General features: G+C 33.4%; 2 protein-coding genes across 3 annotated transcripts; both read right to left on the bottom strand.

Annotated features, from left to right (window-relative positions):
* Window positions 1–309: 309 nt before the first annotated feature.
* On the bottom strand, window positions 310–6,846 carry LOC123529368 (uncharacterized). The gene is made up of 2 exons (XM_045309678.2): window positions 6,684–6,846; window positions 310–4,926 (listed from the first exon to the last, which is right to left on the bottom strand). The coding sequence occupies exons 1-2, from the start codon at window positions 6,729–6,731 to the stop codon at window positions 2,944–2,946; spliced, it is 2,031 nt and encodes a 676-aa protein (XP_045165613.2). The 5' UTR covers window positions 6,732–6,846; the 3' UTR covers window positions 310–2,943.
* A 3,201-nt stretch (window positions 6,847–10,047) lies between these two features.
* LOC123529577 (uncharacterized) lies at window positions 10,048–20,893 on the bottom strand. 2 transcript variants are annotated; one of them, XM_045309957.2, is made up of 3 exons: window positions 20,729–20,893; window positions 16,787–16,888; window positions 10,048–13,647 (listed from the first exon to the last, which is right to left on the bottom strand). In XM_045309957.2, exon 3 carries the CDS (start codon window positions 13,637–13,639, stop codon window positions 11,726–11,728), a length of 1,914 nt encoding a protein of 637 aa, XP_045165892.2. In that variant the 5' UTR covers window positions 13,640–13,647; window positions 16,787–16,888; window positions 20,729–20,893; the 3' UTR covers window positions 10,048–11,725. The 2 variants fall into 2 exon arrangements, with proteins under 2 accessions (XP_045165892.2, XP_045165891.2); XM_045309956.2 differs by having other exon boundaries at window positions 20,601–20,737.
* Window positions 20,894–20,988: the final 95 nt, after the last annotated feature.

Consider the following 20,988-nt stretch of genomic DNA (forward strand, 5'->3'; position numbering starts at 1 on the left):
TCAAGGTCAAACTCTCAAGATCAGGTGAGCGACGTACCGCTACCATGACCCTCTATTTGATTATGATACGGAAATATTTACGATCGGCAAATGATAAATGTATCCTTACTAAATGTTTATGAACTTTATTTATAATCACTTATTATAATAGACAATTTTGATTCATGTAGAAAGTTCCACAATAACAACCTGATTTAGCTATTTGTTAAGGATAATTGTGGAAATTTCAACAATAAGAATTTTTGGATAAGTTCAGATTTTACTGTTAATTACAATGCAATTTATTTAAGTTTTTATTATATCCAAAACGTGTTTAATCATCTTTTATTCGGATTTAATTTTCTGCAAGTAGATACATTGAATTAGCTAAGAATTTTCAATCTGAAAATTGTGACATTCAGTTTGTTAAAATCAAAGAGGGAAAATTTGATGATAATATTGAAATTTCCACACTTTGAAACTGATAAAATGTACCTTCACTAAAGGTGTTTAAACAATTGCTTTGTTTACATTTCTTATAAAGTATTTTAGCTTGATGTGAAAGTAAATGTGGAAATTGTTGAAATACTTAGACAACTGAAATTTTACTCTGATAGCTATTGTTTATTGGTTTTTATTTATTTTAATAAATGGGTCAAAAGAAGTATAATGGAAATTTCCACGCTCAATTGATTGAAATCAGATGATAATGTGGAAATTTTCACACTTGTTGACTGATAAAGTTTCCCAATCTAATTTTTTAAATTTTTCATGTTCTATTTGTTAAAATTGAAAAATCAAACAAACAATAAACAAAAGATTTTGAAAAATCAGGGACATCTTGAAGTATCTATATAATATACTGGAATAACGTCGTCAAAAATGGATTCCTTTGTATTTTTTGAACATAACAAATTGTTCATATGCATCTCATTCTCTATTTGCCTGTCTTCCAAACCGTATGGAAATAAATTAAGATTTTATTATTATTATTTATTTTTTTGGTCGGGGGGGGGGGGGGGGGAGGGGAGAGTGACGCCGTTTTTCAACAGTATTTCAGTCATGTAACGGCGGGCAGTTAACCTAACCAGTGTTCCTGGATTCTGTATCTGTACAATCCTATTCTCTGCAAGTATCTGCCAACTTCTCCACATGAATTATCAGATGTGGAGGACGAATGATTTCAGACACAATGTCTTTTATCAAATCATCACGGAGACCATAAGCCCCGCCCGGGGTTCGAACTCGCGACTCTGCGATCCGTAGACTAACGCTCTCCCTACTGAGCTAAGCGGGCATGTCTAAATAGATTGTACATGAAATTAAGAATTACTTTAAATTTCACAGACAATATATTTTTACAAAGTCCGAAGAATGTTATTCCTGAGTAATTGTAACAATATATAAAGTGAGTTAAAAGAAATAACTCCGAAAAGAAAACATGTTTTCAAGGTTTTAATTTGACAATATTAAGAACCACAGATCTTTTGTAACCCATGACATATTCCCCACATGAAGAATTTTACATTCCCCGCAAGTTTTAGTACCCAAAAGAATGAAAGTTAAAAATAAAAGGGAATTTTACATTAATGTTTTGATTATTTCCTTACTTGCATGAGAAGCATGTCTAAACATTTATAATATATTATATTATCGTTCTTTTTTTAAAATGTAAAAATCCTTTCATTTCATTGGATACGTGTTGGTACTGAGAAAGATTTATTGATACTATACAATGTCATGAGGAAAAGCTCATGAGGAAAAAATCTTCTTTTTTGCGCATCTCGTAAAGGTGTAACAGAATAATTTGGGTTTTGTAAAATTTCATATAAATATATCTGTAATGGTTCTAGAAACATTCAAGTAGTACGGTTCGGGATTTTACAGAACGGGAAGGACAAAATGGTTCTGATATAGTACCCCTCTACCGCTCCCACCCGATATAATAGACAATTTGACGGGTGTATTATAATGAGATAGATGTAAGATAGAGAGAAATGTAAATTCTGAAATTTAATATTGAATTATATATAATATTTATCTCATGTTACCCTAGAAAATTAGTAGTATAATACAATGTATAATCACCTGTAAACTCAGTATTTGAATTTGTGTGCATGGTAAAATACTCAACGCTTAAAAAGTAGACAGAAGGTAATGTTTTACCTTTCCCAAAATTGCTACATTACGTTTATTCACAATTTAAAGTTTTATATACAAACCACATTGCCTATTTTGTTAAGCTTGTTAGGCTAGAATGTTTTACCCCACGACTCCAACATTTAAAGCTCAAAAGTTGCCGTATGACATAAATGATGCCGGCACGACCTTACAGAATATTGTTCGTTTCTGCCGCTTTTGCAAAAAGATATAAATTACTAATATAAAGAAACTGTTACCAAATACCCAAAACGTTAACAATGGACATCTTTGTCCAAGTTCCAATTTCCCACGTCATAAAGATAAACGTTTGATTATCTAACGATGTAACGCAGTGCACTAATATGATTTAGGTATCAACAAGTTTTCATTTTAGCGCAATCGCAAGTTTACGCATTCACATTTACTCATTTTATAACATTTTATCACATTTCTTTCAACGTTCCTTTCACATATTATATCTACACCATTATGTTCGCAAAGGTTGATTTAACGTTCAAAGTGGTACTACCTTTATTTCAGTGTGATGTTTCTGCAGTAACATTTACGACACACAGAGTTCCTGACTAACATTTTTGACTGTTTTAACACTTTTAAAAGATGTATGTTATCATAGAATTTCTGTGATCATTGTGTTGTAAATCAGAGCAAAATACAGTTCATATTGTCAAAGAACAAAATATTTTACCTATATTTCTTTAAAGTTATTTTGACTTTTAAAGACGAACCAAAAGCATATCCCAATAGGACTCTAGCTGTCAGTACTGATTTTTTTTTCAGTTTCGTAGCACTACCTTGTACTGACTATAGGGGTATAAAAGCAAGTTTCGTTGAGCCCTCATATTGATCAGAATTTGATGAAAACATGATAACGTCATCAATTACACACAGTCCCAGACAATCTTCAAGTAAATCGTTTGTAGCATGTTTATCGACGGCGCTTCCATCTGTAGTTGCAAACACAGCAATGGCGTCACGGAATGTGATGTAAAGTTTTTCCTTGTTAAGGAACAAACTCATAGGTACCATTTCTTTGTCGTCAAATTTTCGCCTCCATATTGCGTCCGACTTGTCATATGAAAAGCATTTCAATGTCTGATGTTGGATATTCAATATGTAAAGGCTGTTCTTTTCAAAGTCATAAGTTGTTACTATTTCAGTGTAGTCAGATACATCAAGTGAAATTGTTCTAATGTTATCTCCGTCGATACCAAGAACGATCAATTTTGCAGGCGAACTGATGGCATACTGCGATTCCCTTTCATTGAAGTCAAATCCTGTAATGTTTACGATCACTTCATTTATGTAGAAACTATTTTTCTGATGCAATCCGTTCTTTACTTCATAAAGATTAATGACCTTCATCTTTTTCTCAAGAAGAATAGCAAGCTGGTTGTATCCGGTGACGGCTACACCAAGAATTGCACTCTGAAATTGTTTCTGGCATACAACTGTCCCGTCAAATTCGGCAATCGCAACAGCAGAATTAGGCTTAGAAAGCAAAACTACATGATTTTCTCCCAAACACATTATCTTTGAAAAATGCCACGCTTTAGTGGATTTTGTTTGAAGACCAGTTAATGTGACGGTTTTATTTATTAGATGCTTAGGTTGTATTTCTGTACGAGTATTGAATGTTATATTTTCGTATACTTCGGTTGCATGTGGTTTCTTTGGTGGATTAGTGTCTGGCATCGCGGATGAATATTTTGCACTCTCTTTATGAATAGACTTTTTCTTTGCTGTAACTTCTGACTTCTCCTGTCTTGAAAGAAATTTTGGCCATCGGAAATGATGTTTCGAGTGGTTTGCATCGTGATGTTTTTTCCTATCCGGAGCAATGCTTTCACTCGAGTGCTCAGATATATCTTTTTCATACCCGTCTTTCAAATCGCTCGTTTTATCTTTTATGGTAGGTGTAAAGTGAAAGTATGTGTTATTATGAACCGATCCCACAGGCATTGTGGAAATACTATCCTTTGAACATACCGAAACATTTTGCGGCTCTCCACGACTTGTGACCAGTGAATTGTCTCTACTAGTAACCGACATGTTTTTATGCACACGTTCATTTTCTTTCTCACTCTGGTTTTCTGTATCCGTTGGATTTACTTCATCGTATAAATCTTCACAGTGCATTTCAATATTCACTATTCCCAATATGTCACTCTTCAAAATGGCATCTTCTAACTCCGGGTTAGGCTGGAAATCTCCTTTTGGATTAAGAGATGAGCCACATAGCTTTTTAATCAGTTTTGACTTTATTTCCTGAACCTTCGTTTTACTCTCAGTTGCATTATCTTTGTTACTTGAAACATGTGCCAGGTGCTCCTCTAATTCGTTTTCAAACGTGTTCAGGTTTTTCTTTGCTTGATTGAAACTTTCACTCATGGCGTCTGTCTTTGAATCAACTAAATTCAAGCAAATCTCCTTTAGATTAGACAGATGTTTGTTTAGTTTTTCATACGTTTCATTGACTCCCTTTTTCAAATCATTCTTTAGATTCGTAGTTTTCATTTCGCTTTCTTCAAGCATCAACCTCTTCTTATAAATATTTTGTTTCATTTGTAAAAATTCGACTATAACTTTATCTTGGTCGTCTGCAACTTTGCTTAAAGGGCGGATATCGCAGCTTTCTGATGATCTTGCTTTTTCAAGGGAACAAGAAAGACACAAAAGCTTTCGGTGAGTAAAGCATACGGCACTCGCGGCTTCTTCATCATCAGCAACATGAAAATCACAATAGGGTGACAGATAAGACTGATCCGACATATTTTCAGTCAGTTCCTGCAAAAAATGAAAAGAAACCTGCATAAATAAACCGTATATGTCTATATTTCAGTATTCATTTATTGTAAGACATATTAATTTATCTGGCTTTTTGGTAGGTTCACAAGAACCGCAAGAAATACATGTGTAATCACGCATAATGATGCATGTAACATTATGACTGACATGGTTTCGATTTAATGGATACATAATTTTCCGGTGGAATATCGGAAAAATAACAAACTCCCCTATTATAGAAGAAACACTGAGTTTAATTATTATTTAGTGCATACAAAAAAATACTAATAAAATGCAGAAACGCAAATATCACAAAAGTAACCACTGTTTAACTTTAAATGCAAAAGATTCTCAACCAAAAGAAACGTTAAATACTATTTAAAAGAGACATTTTACAAGTGTTTTTGTACTTTAAAGGAGTAACCCACATATTTTTGGTGAAAGATAAGTTCTTTCAAAAATCCATAAAAGAGAGTTCTCTGAAAATATAAAAATTTATTGACATATGATTTTTGCAAGATATTCTTATAAATAACCAAAATATTGTGCAGATGGTAGTAAACCGTTGCGTTGTGTTGTCGTTGGAAATAAATGCAAAAAAAACAAACATTCTTTTTGCAGTTTAACCAATATCTGAATTTCATTTTCTCCCAATTTATCAATTTTTCAGTGTCATGTGTACATTCTTTGCCAAACTTGGTGGAAATTAACATATTGAAAAAATTCAGCTAACCTTTGGGCTGGTACCTTTAATATGTTATGAATTCAACACTTCAGATGTTTAGTTTTATACAAGTAGAGTTTTGATCAAAACTAAGTTTTTCATCAAAACTACGTGAAACTCGAAGTAAGTATTTCAAAACATGACTTCACATTTTCGGCGTAAATGAAATACAAGATAACTGATTTACCTTTTGAGATTTACTTAAACCTCACACACAAGGTTTATGGATCGATTTGTGCAGTTGTCATCTAGATCTTTGCTACATTAACATTTTATCTATTACTTCTATGTAGTCCATGGCCTTACTTTCTGTTGACAAGTTATACGAGTTTACCATGTCAAAGAATAAATTATAATTACTTTTCAGAAAAATACATACACTTAGGTCGAGCTCATTATTTAATTTGGAACTATACGCCACTTTTCATGGTATTGCTCTCTGTCTATCAATGAAGGTTCCATCTGCGGATGTCAAAATTGTTTATAGTACTTGCAATATGTGTAATTGGTGCGTTCTGCTCAACCCGGGGCTAGAGGACTCGGATTCTACTACCGTCTGTGAACGGGCTCAATCAAACCAAGCTTGCAACGTTTTCTATTTTTGTCGTGTCGGGCAACCTTCGGAGTTTTCATTTTTTATATTTGATATAAGAAAATGAAATGCGGAACATTGATCACGCCCTCCGAGCACCAGCTAAAGCGAAAATCTTTTATAAAGTAACTATTATCTCATGACCCCAAACGACCAGAGACAATAACAACACGTACCACACGTACGTTAGACTGATGTTGTAAAATATAATCGAATCCATTGAAGGATAGAACATAACATGGGTAAATATAGGGTGATAGCAAACCAAACTATATTAACGGAAAGACTAGTTGCCTACAAAATAAATTAACAAGAATGTTGTATATTAACTATTTGTAATTAAAGCATAGTACAAACAGTCAAAATAGAAAATAAAAGAACAAAATATTAAAATATATAAAACGGTAACTTTAACTACAAAAGCATATAAAGAAAACTTACACGTTTAAATTTAATCCAATGTTTGTTTTCTAAGTTGCACAGTAACATAAGAGTATTACTTGAATGGAAAATGTCAGAATGAGGAAGTTCATATCATTTACAATGCGCACAGATAAGGTAAGATTTAAAATGAAATTCAACGCTACGGGTAAATGTATTGAAAGATAAACCGGCTAGCTATACTATTGATATATGGGTGTTACGTGCGAAACTTGGTTGTAGATATAAAAAAGACAAATCTTTCTGTATAAATTAGCAAAAGGATGTGTCAAAAAAGTTACGTTGAAAAAAAAACGAAAGTGGTGCCACGTATACAGATTTATAAACTTTTCTTCATAATATATCAATTTTAGAATAAAGTATTATTTCACTTATATGATAATATATCAGTTGGGAATTGTTTTATCACGTAGCATTCACGAATTTGCACAAACTTTTATGCGTCTGTGTAGCTGTTTCTCAAAACAAGAAGAGCAACTCTGTACACTATTGCAGAATAGAACCATGGACCTTCTGTACATATACAAAAACTTCTACAACACCACCCATAGCTGTGAGAGGATAGTGTTTTGAAGTATGCGATCCTGGCCATAGGGCCTATGAGGTCACTTTCAATTCCAAAGCATCCCGCAACACCCACAGTGCCGTGACAACGACCATAAGACATACATTCACATGTACACGTACAATTGCGCAATCATGCACACACAATGCATACACACGAGATGTATTTAAAGCAAACCTTAAGAATCGTAGACATCGTTGCTCTCGAAATAAGGTGACCGTTGGTCAAATACCATCTGATAGAACGTATTCGGCGGAGTTGTGCTCTTGTCCCAGATCCCTTTTAGTGTCTAACACTGTTTGGAGATTTCACGTTCAGTTTGATGACTCTATTACAGAGTCACCGTCTACTGATACGTCTGCATTGTGCCTGGATCTATGTTTGATCATAACAGCATTATTTCTGTTTTATCTGCCTTCAGCTTCAGGATGTTACAGTTCATCCAAGAGATAATTAAGCAAGGTATCCCTCAACACGGCTTCCTAAATTTAGCTTTTACTGACCTGAAGTACAGTACAATTTGGAGTCGTCAAAGAAGACATGATGCACCAGTATACCTTGACGTCTGTATACTTTGCCTATGGGGTTACGTAAAGAAGCTCGGGACCCAGAACCAGTCCCTGTGGTACACGCTAACTTCATAGAAATAAACGTAAAACGATATTATCTGGTGAGTTAAAATTAAACGACATTTTACAATTAATAAATTAGATTTAGAGAGGCCTGGTAAATTAACTTTTGGTGTCTAAAAAGGATGAGTTAAATGAAATCTAATGAAGATCTTCTAATTGTCTTTTAGCGGCTGTAAAAAGGATTCCCTGTACTTGGACGAGCTGTTCATTTCAACGTTTTCTAAACTTGTTGAGTAGTGATATATAAAGGGAAGCTACACCTACCATTTTAATATTTTTAATTGTATAGAATAACCCCTTACATCTCTGTCTCCCTGATTGTCGTGGCATTCAAATAAATATAACATAAAATGATAAAACATAATGAGCAAGCATAAGGCAGTAATCCGCTTAGCTTGACACTTTTCAGGATTTGTGTTCTAAATTATAAACCTTTGGTCACTGATAAGTAAAATCTACAAAGTTAAATATGAGCAATACATTCACAAAAATATCGGACTGTAAGGCATGTTAAAAAACTGCGTATTAGTATTGTCAGAAATGAGAAAAGGAAATTAAGATGGCAACGTTGTTTTATTGGCTTTAAGTCTCCCCGTACATTTTTCAGACTGTTCAGCTCGGATTTTATGTTTTGTTGGTAGTACTCGTAAACTTTTTGTTTTGTGTGGTTCTAATACTTCATCTTCTATAGTTTATGGGTATTGTTTAAAAATCACCCGTTGGGTATGGAGCCTGATTTTTAATTTTGTCTTATGGCAGTTCATGTGATATGCATACTTAGTAGTACCAGATCCGCTTTCTTAAATAAAGTTTATTGCTGCCCATTATTTCTCGTTTAGGACAATTAGGGACCATTTGCCGTTTTCCGTGGAATTGCAGTCTTTGTATCGTTGAAAATACAATGTACAAGTACGTATGAGCAGATCTGTGGATGTCTTTAAATAGTTTTATTTTGTTACTTGAAACAGGTGCAAAAAATGAGTTCTGCTCAACGTCCACCATTCATTTCTACTACCGCACATAAACAAGCTTATTGACCCCGAGTCTATTATTATATTGTTATTTTTGTCGTGTTTGGCGACCTGTGGAGTTTTCTTCTTTTTTTAAATACTAGTATTCAATTGTATGGAGAATCAAATTTATTCCATATACATTTTTATATGCTTATATTGTACATAGAACTCGATTCAGTAACACATGCATGTGATTAGCGAACGTTCTGCGACCCTGTCTATATCTATGACGTTTAAATAAAAGGGATACCCTCGTCTTGGGGAGCTGAAATAAAAAGGAGCGTATATGAACGCTTATTGAGTAAGAGGGTGCCTTGACATAATATATTTTAGTTGCTAAGCTATAGGTCTGCACTCACATGCTAATGTGGTGTTGACAATCTCTCGAACGTTTTGAGCTAAAAGTCATTAACATAATGTTGTCAAAGACTGCGTGTTAAATCAATAGTTCAGTACATGAAGTAACTTAAAAACTCAGTTAAAATGTTTTTTAACAAAAGTAAGAGTTCTATCAGGTTTTAGCTGCTTTGATTAATAATAAATCTGTCAAACGACCTGTTAAAAGACTGTCTGACCCACTCCATACTTGAAATTCAAAAGTTGTCTGTTACAGTACACGCCTAGCTTCACACTCGATACCTAGGATTTATGTAATAAATAAGAGGGAGTAAATGTTTTTGTCAGTGTAACTGTATACTACTATATCCCTTTCATGCATATCATGCATTTTGTTCCTGATGATCAGTGACATTTCAGATGAAAAACGTAAAAAAAATTAAAGTGTATAATGTAAAATGCAGGCATTTTGACGGTCATTATATTCTTTCATTTTGCAAATTTGATAGAGTGTTGTAAAATCTATGTACCATGTGGGTGGATTAGAATTATGAATACATGGCAATTTTTTTAGTTAATTTATTAATTTATTTAATTGAGAGTATTCATAAAGTTAAAGTCTATTTCTAACTGTCCTAAACTAATATATTTCCTCAACATAACAGTATGATATAAAATCCGTTTTATTAGATTTTCTAAACGTATGCATTTACTAGAAATTATATCTATATGTTACATCATGTATTATTGGACTATAAATCGTGCTAGTATTGAGTAAAATGGATACATTTCATTTTCATGACAAATGACAATGTAAGTTCAACTTTCTACACTTTTATTGAAAATAGAACAAGTATCTCACACAAAAAGTTATTACAACATACCCTTGCATAATTACATAACATGTCTACCCTTTAGTCTGCTGACGGCAAGTGAATCTGCCTTTGCGACTAGTGTAGACTAAGATCAGCCTGCACATCCGTGCATCCGTGCAAGTTGATCATGGTCTCCATTGTTCTCTATTCAGTCAATATATTTTCAGCGAACACCCCTTTGAATATTTAGCGGTTCGGCCTAAATTGTATGATGAACCTGTCCATTTTAGATATTTAGCAAGGTAAAGGCTACATAAAATATCATTTTACCTGTGACCTTAATCAAACGAGTGAAAACCTCTGTTGCATATAATGAAATGCTATGACCATATAAAATGGCTCTTCCTTCTGCAAACGCATTCAGTACATGTTTATATTGTTCTTTGAAAGGTACTTGTATACACGTATAAAACGGCAATGGAGAGCCTCACGTGCCTTTTAGTTCGACTTTAGCTATAATTGCACGAGGACAATGTCCGAGTAATAATCTAGGTCTTGTGACTTTGGAACATCGGAGGGGGGGGGGGATTAGATTGAGGTAAGAGTGAGGTTAGGTGCACCATAAACCAGTTTAAGCTCCCCAGTGGTGGTTTTGCCACTGACCGTTCCAAGGCGGTGCCCCACTGTGTTCCTTTATTTGCTTGCTTTGTTTGTGTCGTGTGCACGTCCGCCTACTGAGTTTGCGTTTCGGGAGGCTGCGCTTTTTTTAGAACGGGGCTTTCTCTGTTGGATATTCATCCTTGTTTTTAGGGGTGTTGACAACCGTGCCTAAGGACCGTCATTGCTGTTTTATGAGCTATTCATTATATATCTTGACACAATTATGATTACTCGACTGTTTAAATAGGTTTATCATAATTATACAGATATTTACGTTAACGAATAGTTCATTGAGATGACTAAGACTAAAATGACGTCATACATCCCCGACTGGTAAAGAACCGGTCATAGTTCCCAATTCCAATAAGTTATTTGGCCTGGGTTACTGTAATCTGTCCTACGCAGTTTTGTAACTGTTTATAGTAATATATATATAATACATATTAACATAATAAATTATATATTAAAAATCATACTATAATATGATGCACGTTTCCTCACCTTAGCAACAGACCATCGAAATTGCTGCTTATATTCTTGGTAAATATATACGAACGCATTTTCAAATGCTTTGTTAAGTATTATGTTTTATCTAAACGTTTTTCAAATGTAATCGTATTACATAACAATCTTTGACGTCAAAACTTTTGTTGGAAAAAAATAATAATAATTATGAAGGTATGTACTTCTGTACGTTCTTTAACCTTGCTTTGACAAAAACTGAATATTATATGATTCATATTCCTTCCTCTATATTAAAATTTTGCTGTGATTATTGAAGTTATAAGCAACAGTTACAGTCAAGAAAAACTGTTAAACATGCAAGGAATAATTTCTACATGCATTGTAGTTATAAGTACAAGAACAAATCTATATACAGAAAAAAATCAAATTTTTAATCAGTTATGGCCGATACTATAATGGAACATTTTTACTATGCTACTTTAAGTAAAGATGTGTCCGATTCATCAGTCCTAAAATATTTTGCATTTCCTCTTGGACCGAGTACAAGTATGTAGTTTTACAGGCTGACATATGCGAGTGTTGTAGATTTCTCCAAGTTGTCTGAATTTGAAGACAATACAAGTACTTCATCAATGACGCATATTCCAAGACAGTCATCTAAAAGATCATTGGTGTCATGTTTTACGATAGGCTTACCGGATATTGCTGAGAAAATTGCTACAGCATCCCCACAAGCAATGCAAAGTTTGTCCTTGTAGTGACACATGCTCCTCGGCATGACCGAATGACTTTCAAACCTACGTTTCCAAACAGCATCCGACTTTTCAAGTGAAAACATTTTTAAAGTTTTATCTTTAATGTTCAAAATATAAAGACAGTCATTCTTGAAATCATATGTTGTCGCTATTTCGTTAGTCTCTGGTGTTTTTGTGGTACCATATGGTACAGCTTTTAACTTCTTTCCACTTTTGTCAAGAACAATAACTTTGTCCACTGAACTTACAGCAAACTTTGACGAAGTAATATCGAAATCGAATCCAGTAATGTTTGATATTTCTTCGTTTACTATGAAACTTGCAACTATTGTAAATCCCTTTCCGCTTACTTTAAATTTACTGACCTGAAGCCCGGGCTCGGCTATTACAGCAATCTCTTGATTTCCTACGGCAGCAATATTATGTTTTCCTTCCTTGAAAGTCTTCTTACCAAACACATGTCCATCTGTTCCTAAAAGCACCAAGGAATTATGAATTTCTGATAACATTCCTATGTACCCATCTCCGAGATCAACAAGTTTCGAAAACTTACATGCAGAAGGAAACTGTTGCCTCATATCTGATGCCATCACTGTTTTGTTTATCAGATATTTTGGTGACATGTAACTTGGCCTATAAAAAGTACTGTCCTGATATATATTTTCTGAATCCGTATTGTCTGGTCCAGAAGAAGTTCTTTTCTTTGGAAGTGTGCTAATCCGTTGATGTTCTTTTGTATCAGTACCTATTCCCTTGGCCTTCCCTTCCGATAGATCAGATTTCCTTTTATCAAAAGAAAACCATTTAAATATTCCTCCCCGCGTTTTACCTGACTTTCCACCAGGTGATGTCTGTGATTTATCATCTATTTCTGTGCTTTGCTCTCTTTTGCTTCTTTCTGACGACTGTTTCTCAGACGCTTCTATCAAAGACCCAGTTTGTTTAGTGTTAACATCTGCTTTGGCAGAATCTAGCTTTCCCTTTTCAGTTCCATAGACTATTTCATCTGATGAAGCATACCATGGCTTTGAAGTCCGATCACGTGCACCATCAGTTACTTCGCCTACTTTTGCATAACGTTCTTGATCTATCAGATATGCGTGTCCGAGAGAAGCTCCTGATTTCATAATTATTTCTCTTAGATGGTCATTAGGTTTAAAATCTCCTTCCGGTACCGTGTCTTTATCTGGAATGTTTTCCATTACTTCCGTTTTCACTTCTTTTAATTTAGTTTGAATGTCAACGACATCTTCAATTGATTCAGCTGACAACTTGTCAATAGTGTCATTGATTGCTGTTTCAAGTGTAACAAGTTGCTGCTTGATCTGTTCATTTCCTGCTGTGACAGTTTTGGCGCTTTTATCAATTGTCATCAAACACTTATCTTTCATGCCGACGAGGCGCGTTGTTAGTTCATCATGCAATTCAATTACATTTTTTTCCAATTTATCTTTCAGTGTGCTGGTCTTTTGCTCGTGATCGTCTAATAGTCGTTTCTTCTTGGCAGTCATTTGTTTCACTGATAGGCATTCTACCATTAGGGTGTCTTTGTCTCCTGAAATTTTTCGGAGTTCCGTAAACGAACACTCCGGAGATTTCGCCTTTTCCAAGACACAACTTAGACAAAGTAATTTCTTGTGATAATGGCAGAGAGCTTGAGCTACATCTTCGTGATGTATATCACACATTGGTATGATGGCACTATCTACTGACATTTTTGTTGCTGAAAGAAAATAAACACAATGTTTTTGGCAAACTGACTTAAATACTATATTAACATATGTGACTGAGAAATCGTTTTGCCAGATCCATAACGAATATACAGTTGTTGTTTATTCCATAAGAAGGGTATTTTCATAGAGTATGATATCACTTATCAGCTTTTAAAAAAATTATATCTTTCACAATTATGTAAGATAAATTTGTCAATTGTCGTCTGTACTGATTATCATTTAGTCTAAAATGTACCGGCCTTTATTTAAACATTTCAACGTTTTCATTTGATCATAGCGTTGCAAATAAATTTCATCATCTGGATTTTTATATGGAAAATGTGACAAGATATAAGCAAATAGTATTCCAATTAATACTGCTAATGATGCTTCAAAAACAAAAACAGGTTTCCATTTTATTTCTATAGATACCGAGTAGACCTTAAATGAATGTTCATTGCTTATTGAGACATTTTGGTAAATGTGAAACATCGTCATGTTTTAAGGCATTCAATATACTTGTCATGTTTTAAGGATATTCCAGCAATTAGCACTACCTTCTGACATATTTCTATATTTCAGTATTTTAAAGCACAATATATAACTATATTTACATATGTGACTTAGAAATCTTTTCTAATTCCATAACGAATATACACTTGTTGTCGATTCCATAAGAAGGGTCGTTTAAGTGATAACGGTATCACATATCTGCTTTTGGAAAAAAAAATAATGCGGGTAATAAGAAAGTTGATAGATAACTTTATAAAAGTGTGAAATTAAATGTCAACTGTAGTAAGTATTAATACTGATTATCAATAGGTCTTAAATATACAAATGTATGTGTCCTGCTTTTGGTATGATGTTAGCATTACAAAGATCTTTCATCATCTATTTTTTTTTATTTGTGACAAAATATAAGCACAAAGTATTCCAGTTATTACAATTTACGTTTAGTGATGCTTAAAATTATTTCAAAAAACAAAAACAGGTCTCCGCTTTATTTTTATAAATACCAAGCAGACCTTAAATGAATGTTCATTGCTTATTGAGACATTCTTGCAAATGTGAAACATCGTTATGTTTTCATGCATTCATTATACTTGTCATGTTTTTTAAGGATATTCCAGCAATTAGCACTAGTATCTGCAATTGCACCTTTTCCAAATCTGACCGTTTCCATAAGAGACAAGAAAATGCACTAAAACGATAGCCCAGTACTCTTTTTTCTTTATTGAATAGTAAAACAAGCATTTTGTGACATAACATGAGAGTTTAAAAAAATCTAAGCTAGTAGTGCTCCATATTTTTCAAATTCAACACTACCCCAGTGAATCAAGACTGGAAAACCATAACCATTAAAGACAAACAACGACCCGGAAGTGAATCAATATCGAGGTGACTCCTTAAAAAACCAAAATTAAATTTTAAATTTAGTAAAACATTTCTTAGGAGAAATGTAATACATGACATTCTCCTATCAAACCAAGTGTAATATGACAGAAACAGTTTTTAACATGGGACTTTGCAATCTGGCTCGGAAATAAAACTTTCCACTGTAAGAGTACAATTACCAAAACTGTGATTTCTTTGGAATCATCAATAGGATAATTAATAAAATAAACGGTTATGTCACCAGCTAATGTTGTTGTGTGTCTTTATTTAACGTTGAGTAATATTGTGTACAATGGTATATTATACGGACATTTATTTAAAAATAATCGTGCAAGTTTAGTTAAAAGCTGAAAAAGGAATTACAGTTATTATGATTGTATATTCTAAACTATAGTTCAGGGACAAAATGCAGTTATAAAGAGCAATATTTGATTTTATCAAGGCCATTTAATGAACGTAAATGTCATTTACACACCATACTGTTTGCTAATGACATCACCTTTGATCAAAAGTGTTTGCTTGTTTTGGGTTAAGTAATAGAAAGAACATGAAAACTCGAGGGTAAACGATTTGTACGAGGGGGCGTAGCCCCCGAGTATAAATTGTTTACCGAGAGTTTTAATGTTCTTTTGTTTTGTATCATAGCCTTCATATATGGTAGTTGTAGGCGTTCCCATTGCCATATACAGCAGTTCAGTGAGTACTTGAAATCCTTGCATTACAAATGGTAAAGGCCAGGTAAAATTAACCAATGCGAGAGCAGAAAATCAATAAAAACACTTCGCGTTTACTGTTCCAGACACGCTGGCATATTTCTATCAACGTGCGGTAACTAGCGTGCGGGTATTAATACTGCACACTTTTAGTTACCGCACCCTGTAGTCAGTGTATACGATTTACCTGCACCAAATTTGTTAAGAAAAAACACCGAACTATGATACAATCGCTGTTTTTCAACATTATGTCAATTATGTTACAGAGGCAGTTAACGCAACCAGTGTTACTAGATTCAGTACCCGTACTAAACTGTTCTCCACAAGAAACTTCTAACTTCTCCACTTGAATCTGAGTGAAAGGACGAGAATTTTAAATATATTGTCTTTTATCAAATCGTCATAGATAATCAAGAGCGATATTAAAAGAGCATTACAAGATAACAATAAATACGCCCTATTTTGTCATTCCAGTCAGTACATTTACCATTTGTTTTTCAGCAAGCACATTTTCCGACAGATCTGCAATTGCGAGACAATATGAAAAGTTTCTCGTACAGTACAGGCTTTCATTATTCACTGTAGCTATTTTAAGGCACCGCAAGACACGTAAGAAAACTAACGCCGTTTATTTTCTCCAAAGAAAGAAACATCTTTTTCTTGGCATGTATTTGTATAGCAAAGGATCGTTTACTAAAATTGTAAATAAACAACTGTTTAAACAATTGTCTTGTTGTAAATGATTTTGGCCCAGCATTATTGCCCCATTTGTATGTTTCATCGGGCCAATACGACTATTTGAATTGGAACGACAATGACCAATATGAAAACAGTAGTATATTATATAATATCTTAGCCCATACTGTCAATTCATCAAACACATTTTTGCTAAGATCATACTGTTTTATTCCAGTTTACAATGTTGCTGCTAGTCTACAAAGTCCTTTACAGCGTGTATTATTCGGTATAAGCATTAATTAAAAACTAAAGAGAAGCATTGCCAGGACATTTACAGCGAAAACATTACATTTCGGCCGCTTACCTTCTTTCCGATAGGATTGCCACTTAACCCTGTAGTAATGTAGATGTACAAGTGACAAAAGAAAAGGGCTTCTAGAGAACTGCACTTCGGTAATTGTCAGATCTGCAAATAAAGAATAATTATAAATCATCAGCATCAACAATAACAACAACAAACATTTGTTCTCTCCCCACCCTGTCCATTTAAGCTAACGACAACATATTTTTGTAGGCCTAATACATTTAAGGTTCTGTGAACTTTAAAGCAGAACTCGCTAGCCATGTTATATCAATTTTTACAGAATTAAAGAAAAATGAAATTACACCTTGTTTAGAAAAGATATGCCAAAAGACATCTGACTTCCTAGCAAAGAGTTAAAATAGTGCATCTTGTTTATTCATGTGGGAGTAAAGACTACTAATAAACTTTGATAATGTGGCAGTTGACCTAAATCCAATCGACACTGAATATTTTCCAATACAGGTAAATCCAAAATTTGCATTACAATAGATCTATGAAGGATTATCTTTGAATAAACCTGGACTTATTGGACTCACCTGCCACATTATCAAAGTTTATTAGTACCTTAGGTTGATCGGAAGTTAAAACATCATAATAAAGTAAATACAAACTTTTAACAATTTCTTTTAACTTCTTAGTTTTATTGGCATAAGGTATTAACATATTTAGTTTTTGTATTGTTAACCTAATTTTACTACAACAATGTTGCATAAAGGTGTCGACCAAGTAATTTTTTCTTTATTATGGTGAAATAAGTTCTGACATGCATTGTTAACTTCACAACAAAGTCCCAGCTATTTGTGCTCTATATCATCCAAATTCATCATTATAACAGTGAATTAAGACCAGAAAGCCACTACCGATCAGCAATTTGAATTTGTTGCTAAAACAAAGAATTCAGTCATAAGATTTCAAATTTTCACAACTGAACCGTCATGGATTCTGATATGGAGTAATTGTTATATCCTTTCATCCAGGCATTTAGTCTTGCAGAACACAGACAAAACAGCAAAGTTACACAGCTACAGTAATGTATTTCTCATTTAACCAAAATGAACCTTTAAACTTTAGGAATTTTTTCCCTAGGGTACAATTTCCCATATGGACGACTCCCCTGTGATATAAAAGTACATTCCATATTTAAAAGAAACTCTTTACTCTAGTGTTCGCATGAAATAAATATGAAATATAAACTGAGTTTTACTTTAAGTGAAATTAATAACGAAACTATCATCAACGCATTTAAAGGAGAAATCCTCCTTAACGTGTACTTCTTCAATAACAATATCTTCTTATGCAATATTAGATTAAAGCTTATGGAAAGCTGCAATATCAAACACATCAACATTTAAGTTTATATCTCGAAGGTAAATCATCTAAATTTTCCTCGTAAATATAATAATACATAAACTTAAGATCCATGTAACAACTGATTATGCAGTGTATAAATTGGGCTGCCGTTTCTGAATATATCACTGCACTAAATATAAATATGTTACCGCCATTGATATATTTAAAATGTTTCTCTTTACTGTGATGTTTTGCTATTATAAGCCTGTGTATTGAAATTAAACGGATTTTGCCAGGCCTTGATCCCGTGAGACGCTTGTGCTTATGTGACCCGGGTTGGCAAAACTCACGAAAATGAAGTAATGCAGATCAAGGTACAGCTTCAATGACCTTGTTATTACATATACCTATTTCTACTGTCATATAATCCAAAATGGACTATGATACTTAACAAATATGGCTGAAAACGCGTTTGAAACGATGAATTTTTTGACGCATGTAACGTAGCTCTTAAAACATGAAGTCCAACTGTTGAATTTTTATCGAAATCCGTTGGGAGTTGAATGCAGTGTTCTTTTATTCATAAGCGAAATACAACCTGAATTTCAGACCCAAAATACGTAGGTATAGAATTATTGTATGTTCACATTCCATGAGCTAGAGCAACGAATGAAAGCTCACGTCAATAATGACAAGAAAGACACATGCACCTTTATCTTTATGTGTACAACATATTATGTTTAAAAATATCTTTCAATTTTAAAGCTACTTGTATTGTGTATTTTACAATGTACACTAAAAAAAAATTCAACGACAATTATGCTGCGTTCAGTCTACGCTTTTAATCCTATATTAACTTGGGTTTATTTTTTAAACTCGTTTGCGTCCACACTATATGTGGTGTAAAACGTGAATTATGTAAAGTGCAGAAACGCCTCGATGCATAAAGTTCATCTAAAAGTGTATAACCTGTGTCATTTTATTTGCTTTTAAAATATTTCAGTTTTGTATAGTTTATACTGATTTGTTTTAGCTCAATCGTAAAGAAAGCTTCAAGTTTATTGGACCCACTTTTAAGTCCGCTTCCTGGAAAAAAACCCAGCACTGGTGTTATATGAGAAGTCATGGTCGTGACCCAAGTGGGGCCCGAACCCACGACCCCTGGATTGAGCGATCGACACCTTATCTACTAGACCACCGCTCTCACTTTTGAATTTAGTGTGGGTACTATACTGAACAAAACAGCTTTGTTATCTTAAAATTTTTAGAAGTACTTGTATGAAATTTGAAACACATTTGATCAATGTATTATAAATAGCATATCGAAATCTAGTTATGCAAAGACATGATTTTAACCATTTTACTGACACTCCATTTTTATGGTATGACCCGTGTAATAGTGTACCTCCTTTTGAAGAGTGTTCAGTTCCTAAAATAAAACTACTTTGACTTAATCTGTAAATTAAATTTTCAGGGGGCATAGGTTCAAGCCCCACTGGGACCAAGATTGTTTTTCCTTATTTTTCTTTTCTTCTGGTAAGATTCTACTTTTTTCAAGACTTACTTCTGATTTATTGTACAAAAGTGAAAGTATTCAGTTCATAATTTTATTCAAAATGAATTTACCTCTGAAACAGAAGAGGACAGAGTTAGACATCTTTAAAATACTGAGTTACATGCGGTAGAACAGTTTAAAGTTTCTTTATCACAATTGATGGTATAATGAGATGCAAACGTTTTTGTCAGTGGCCATCACTTTGAAATGTGTCTCTACTTGAGCTGAGGAAATGAATTATACAAAATATATATATACAAAACTGGCACGGTAAAAGTTGCTTACATTTTGCATACAAGTCTCTCACTGGATACATTATATTGCTGTAACATTGCTTTAAACATTTGAAATATTCACCATTAGGTGGGTCATACCTTAAAAGAGTTATTAAATACACAAAAATGTGTTTATAGAAAATTTATGAATATCATTTTTACAAATACAGAGTTGTAGAGTTTATTTTCTACTATTAAATGGTTACATGCCACACAAATATTAAATTATTTTTTCGATCAATAGGACACGACAAGGCCTTTGTTTGATTGATTTGATTTTGTAAATTTTATGCATTTAAATGTTTATAATAAGGATTTACGCCCTCCCTTCTTGTTCTCAGGCATCCGTGGGTACCAAAGATGTGATAACGTTGCCTTTGATACAGAAGTTGTTACCATAATTTTACACAATATTGAATGTAGTTAAAACGTTTATTGTTATTATACACACTGACATGACATGTAGTTAATATGTATAATTATAATCTGAACAACTGTTGAAATACAATTAGTTACATTATTTCTCTGTCATCATTTTCATCTGAAATATACAACAAATGCAAGCTGAAAATAGTCAGGTCGAATAGTTCAGTCTACTTATGATTAAGTAAGTAAACCATCTGTGTATTGATATTTTTGACAAAAATCTCATACATATCAGGCTGGATCTTAATATAATCATAACTTAACTTACCTTTTGAGTTAACATGACCGATAAAATCGCCTGTAATTGTGAATATTATAGGTAAATAACTACAAATAATTTATAAATGCGACAGGTTACAATAAAATAGAGCAAATAGAAAAAGACATTTACTTTACCTCGCCGAAAGATCTACATTACACATCTGAATGAAGTCCTTCGTATTTTTACTTCCTTCTTGTGCGATGGGTAGAATATATTTTACGAAATATCATGAATGATTAGACGAACGTAAAAAAATAGTAAGCAAGTCTTGATCTATTTACATGTTTTGTGCATTCCTCTCTATTCTCGAATAGTGTCACTGTTAGACAAAGTATGTATAACAATTAATAACTTAGTACAAACTTAGTTAAACCTATTTTTCCATATGGTTAAT

Source organism: Mercenaria mercenaria, chromosome 13 (assembly GCF_021730395.1).
Source record: "Mercenaria mercenaria strain notata chromosome 13, MADL_Memer_1, whole genome shotgun sequence".
Taxonomy (NCBI): domain Eukaryota; kingdom Metazoa; phylum Mollusca; class Bivalvia; order Venerida; family Veneridae; genus Mercenaria; species Mercenaria mercenaria.

Excerpts from the sequence above, each read along its gene's own strand:
- LOC123529368 (XM_045309678.2), bottom strand. The coding sequence starts at position 6,731 with ATGTTACTGTGCAACTTAGAAAACAAACATTGGATTAAATTTAAACGT. Across the intron at positions 4,927-6,683 it reads ATTGGATTAAATTTAAACGT|GAACTGACTGAAAATATGTC; the intron begins GTAAGTTTTCTT and ends CATTTTTTGCAG.
- LOC123529577 (XM_045309957.2), bottom strand. The coding sequence starts at position 13,639 with ATGTCAGTAGATAGTGCCATCATACCAATGTGTGATATACATCACGAA.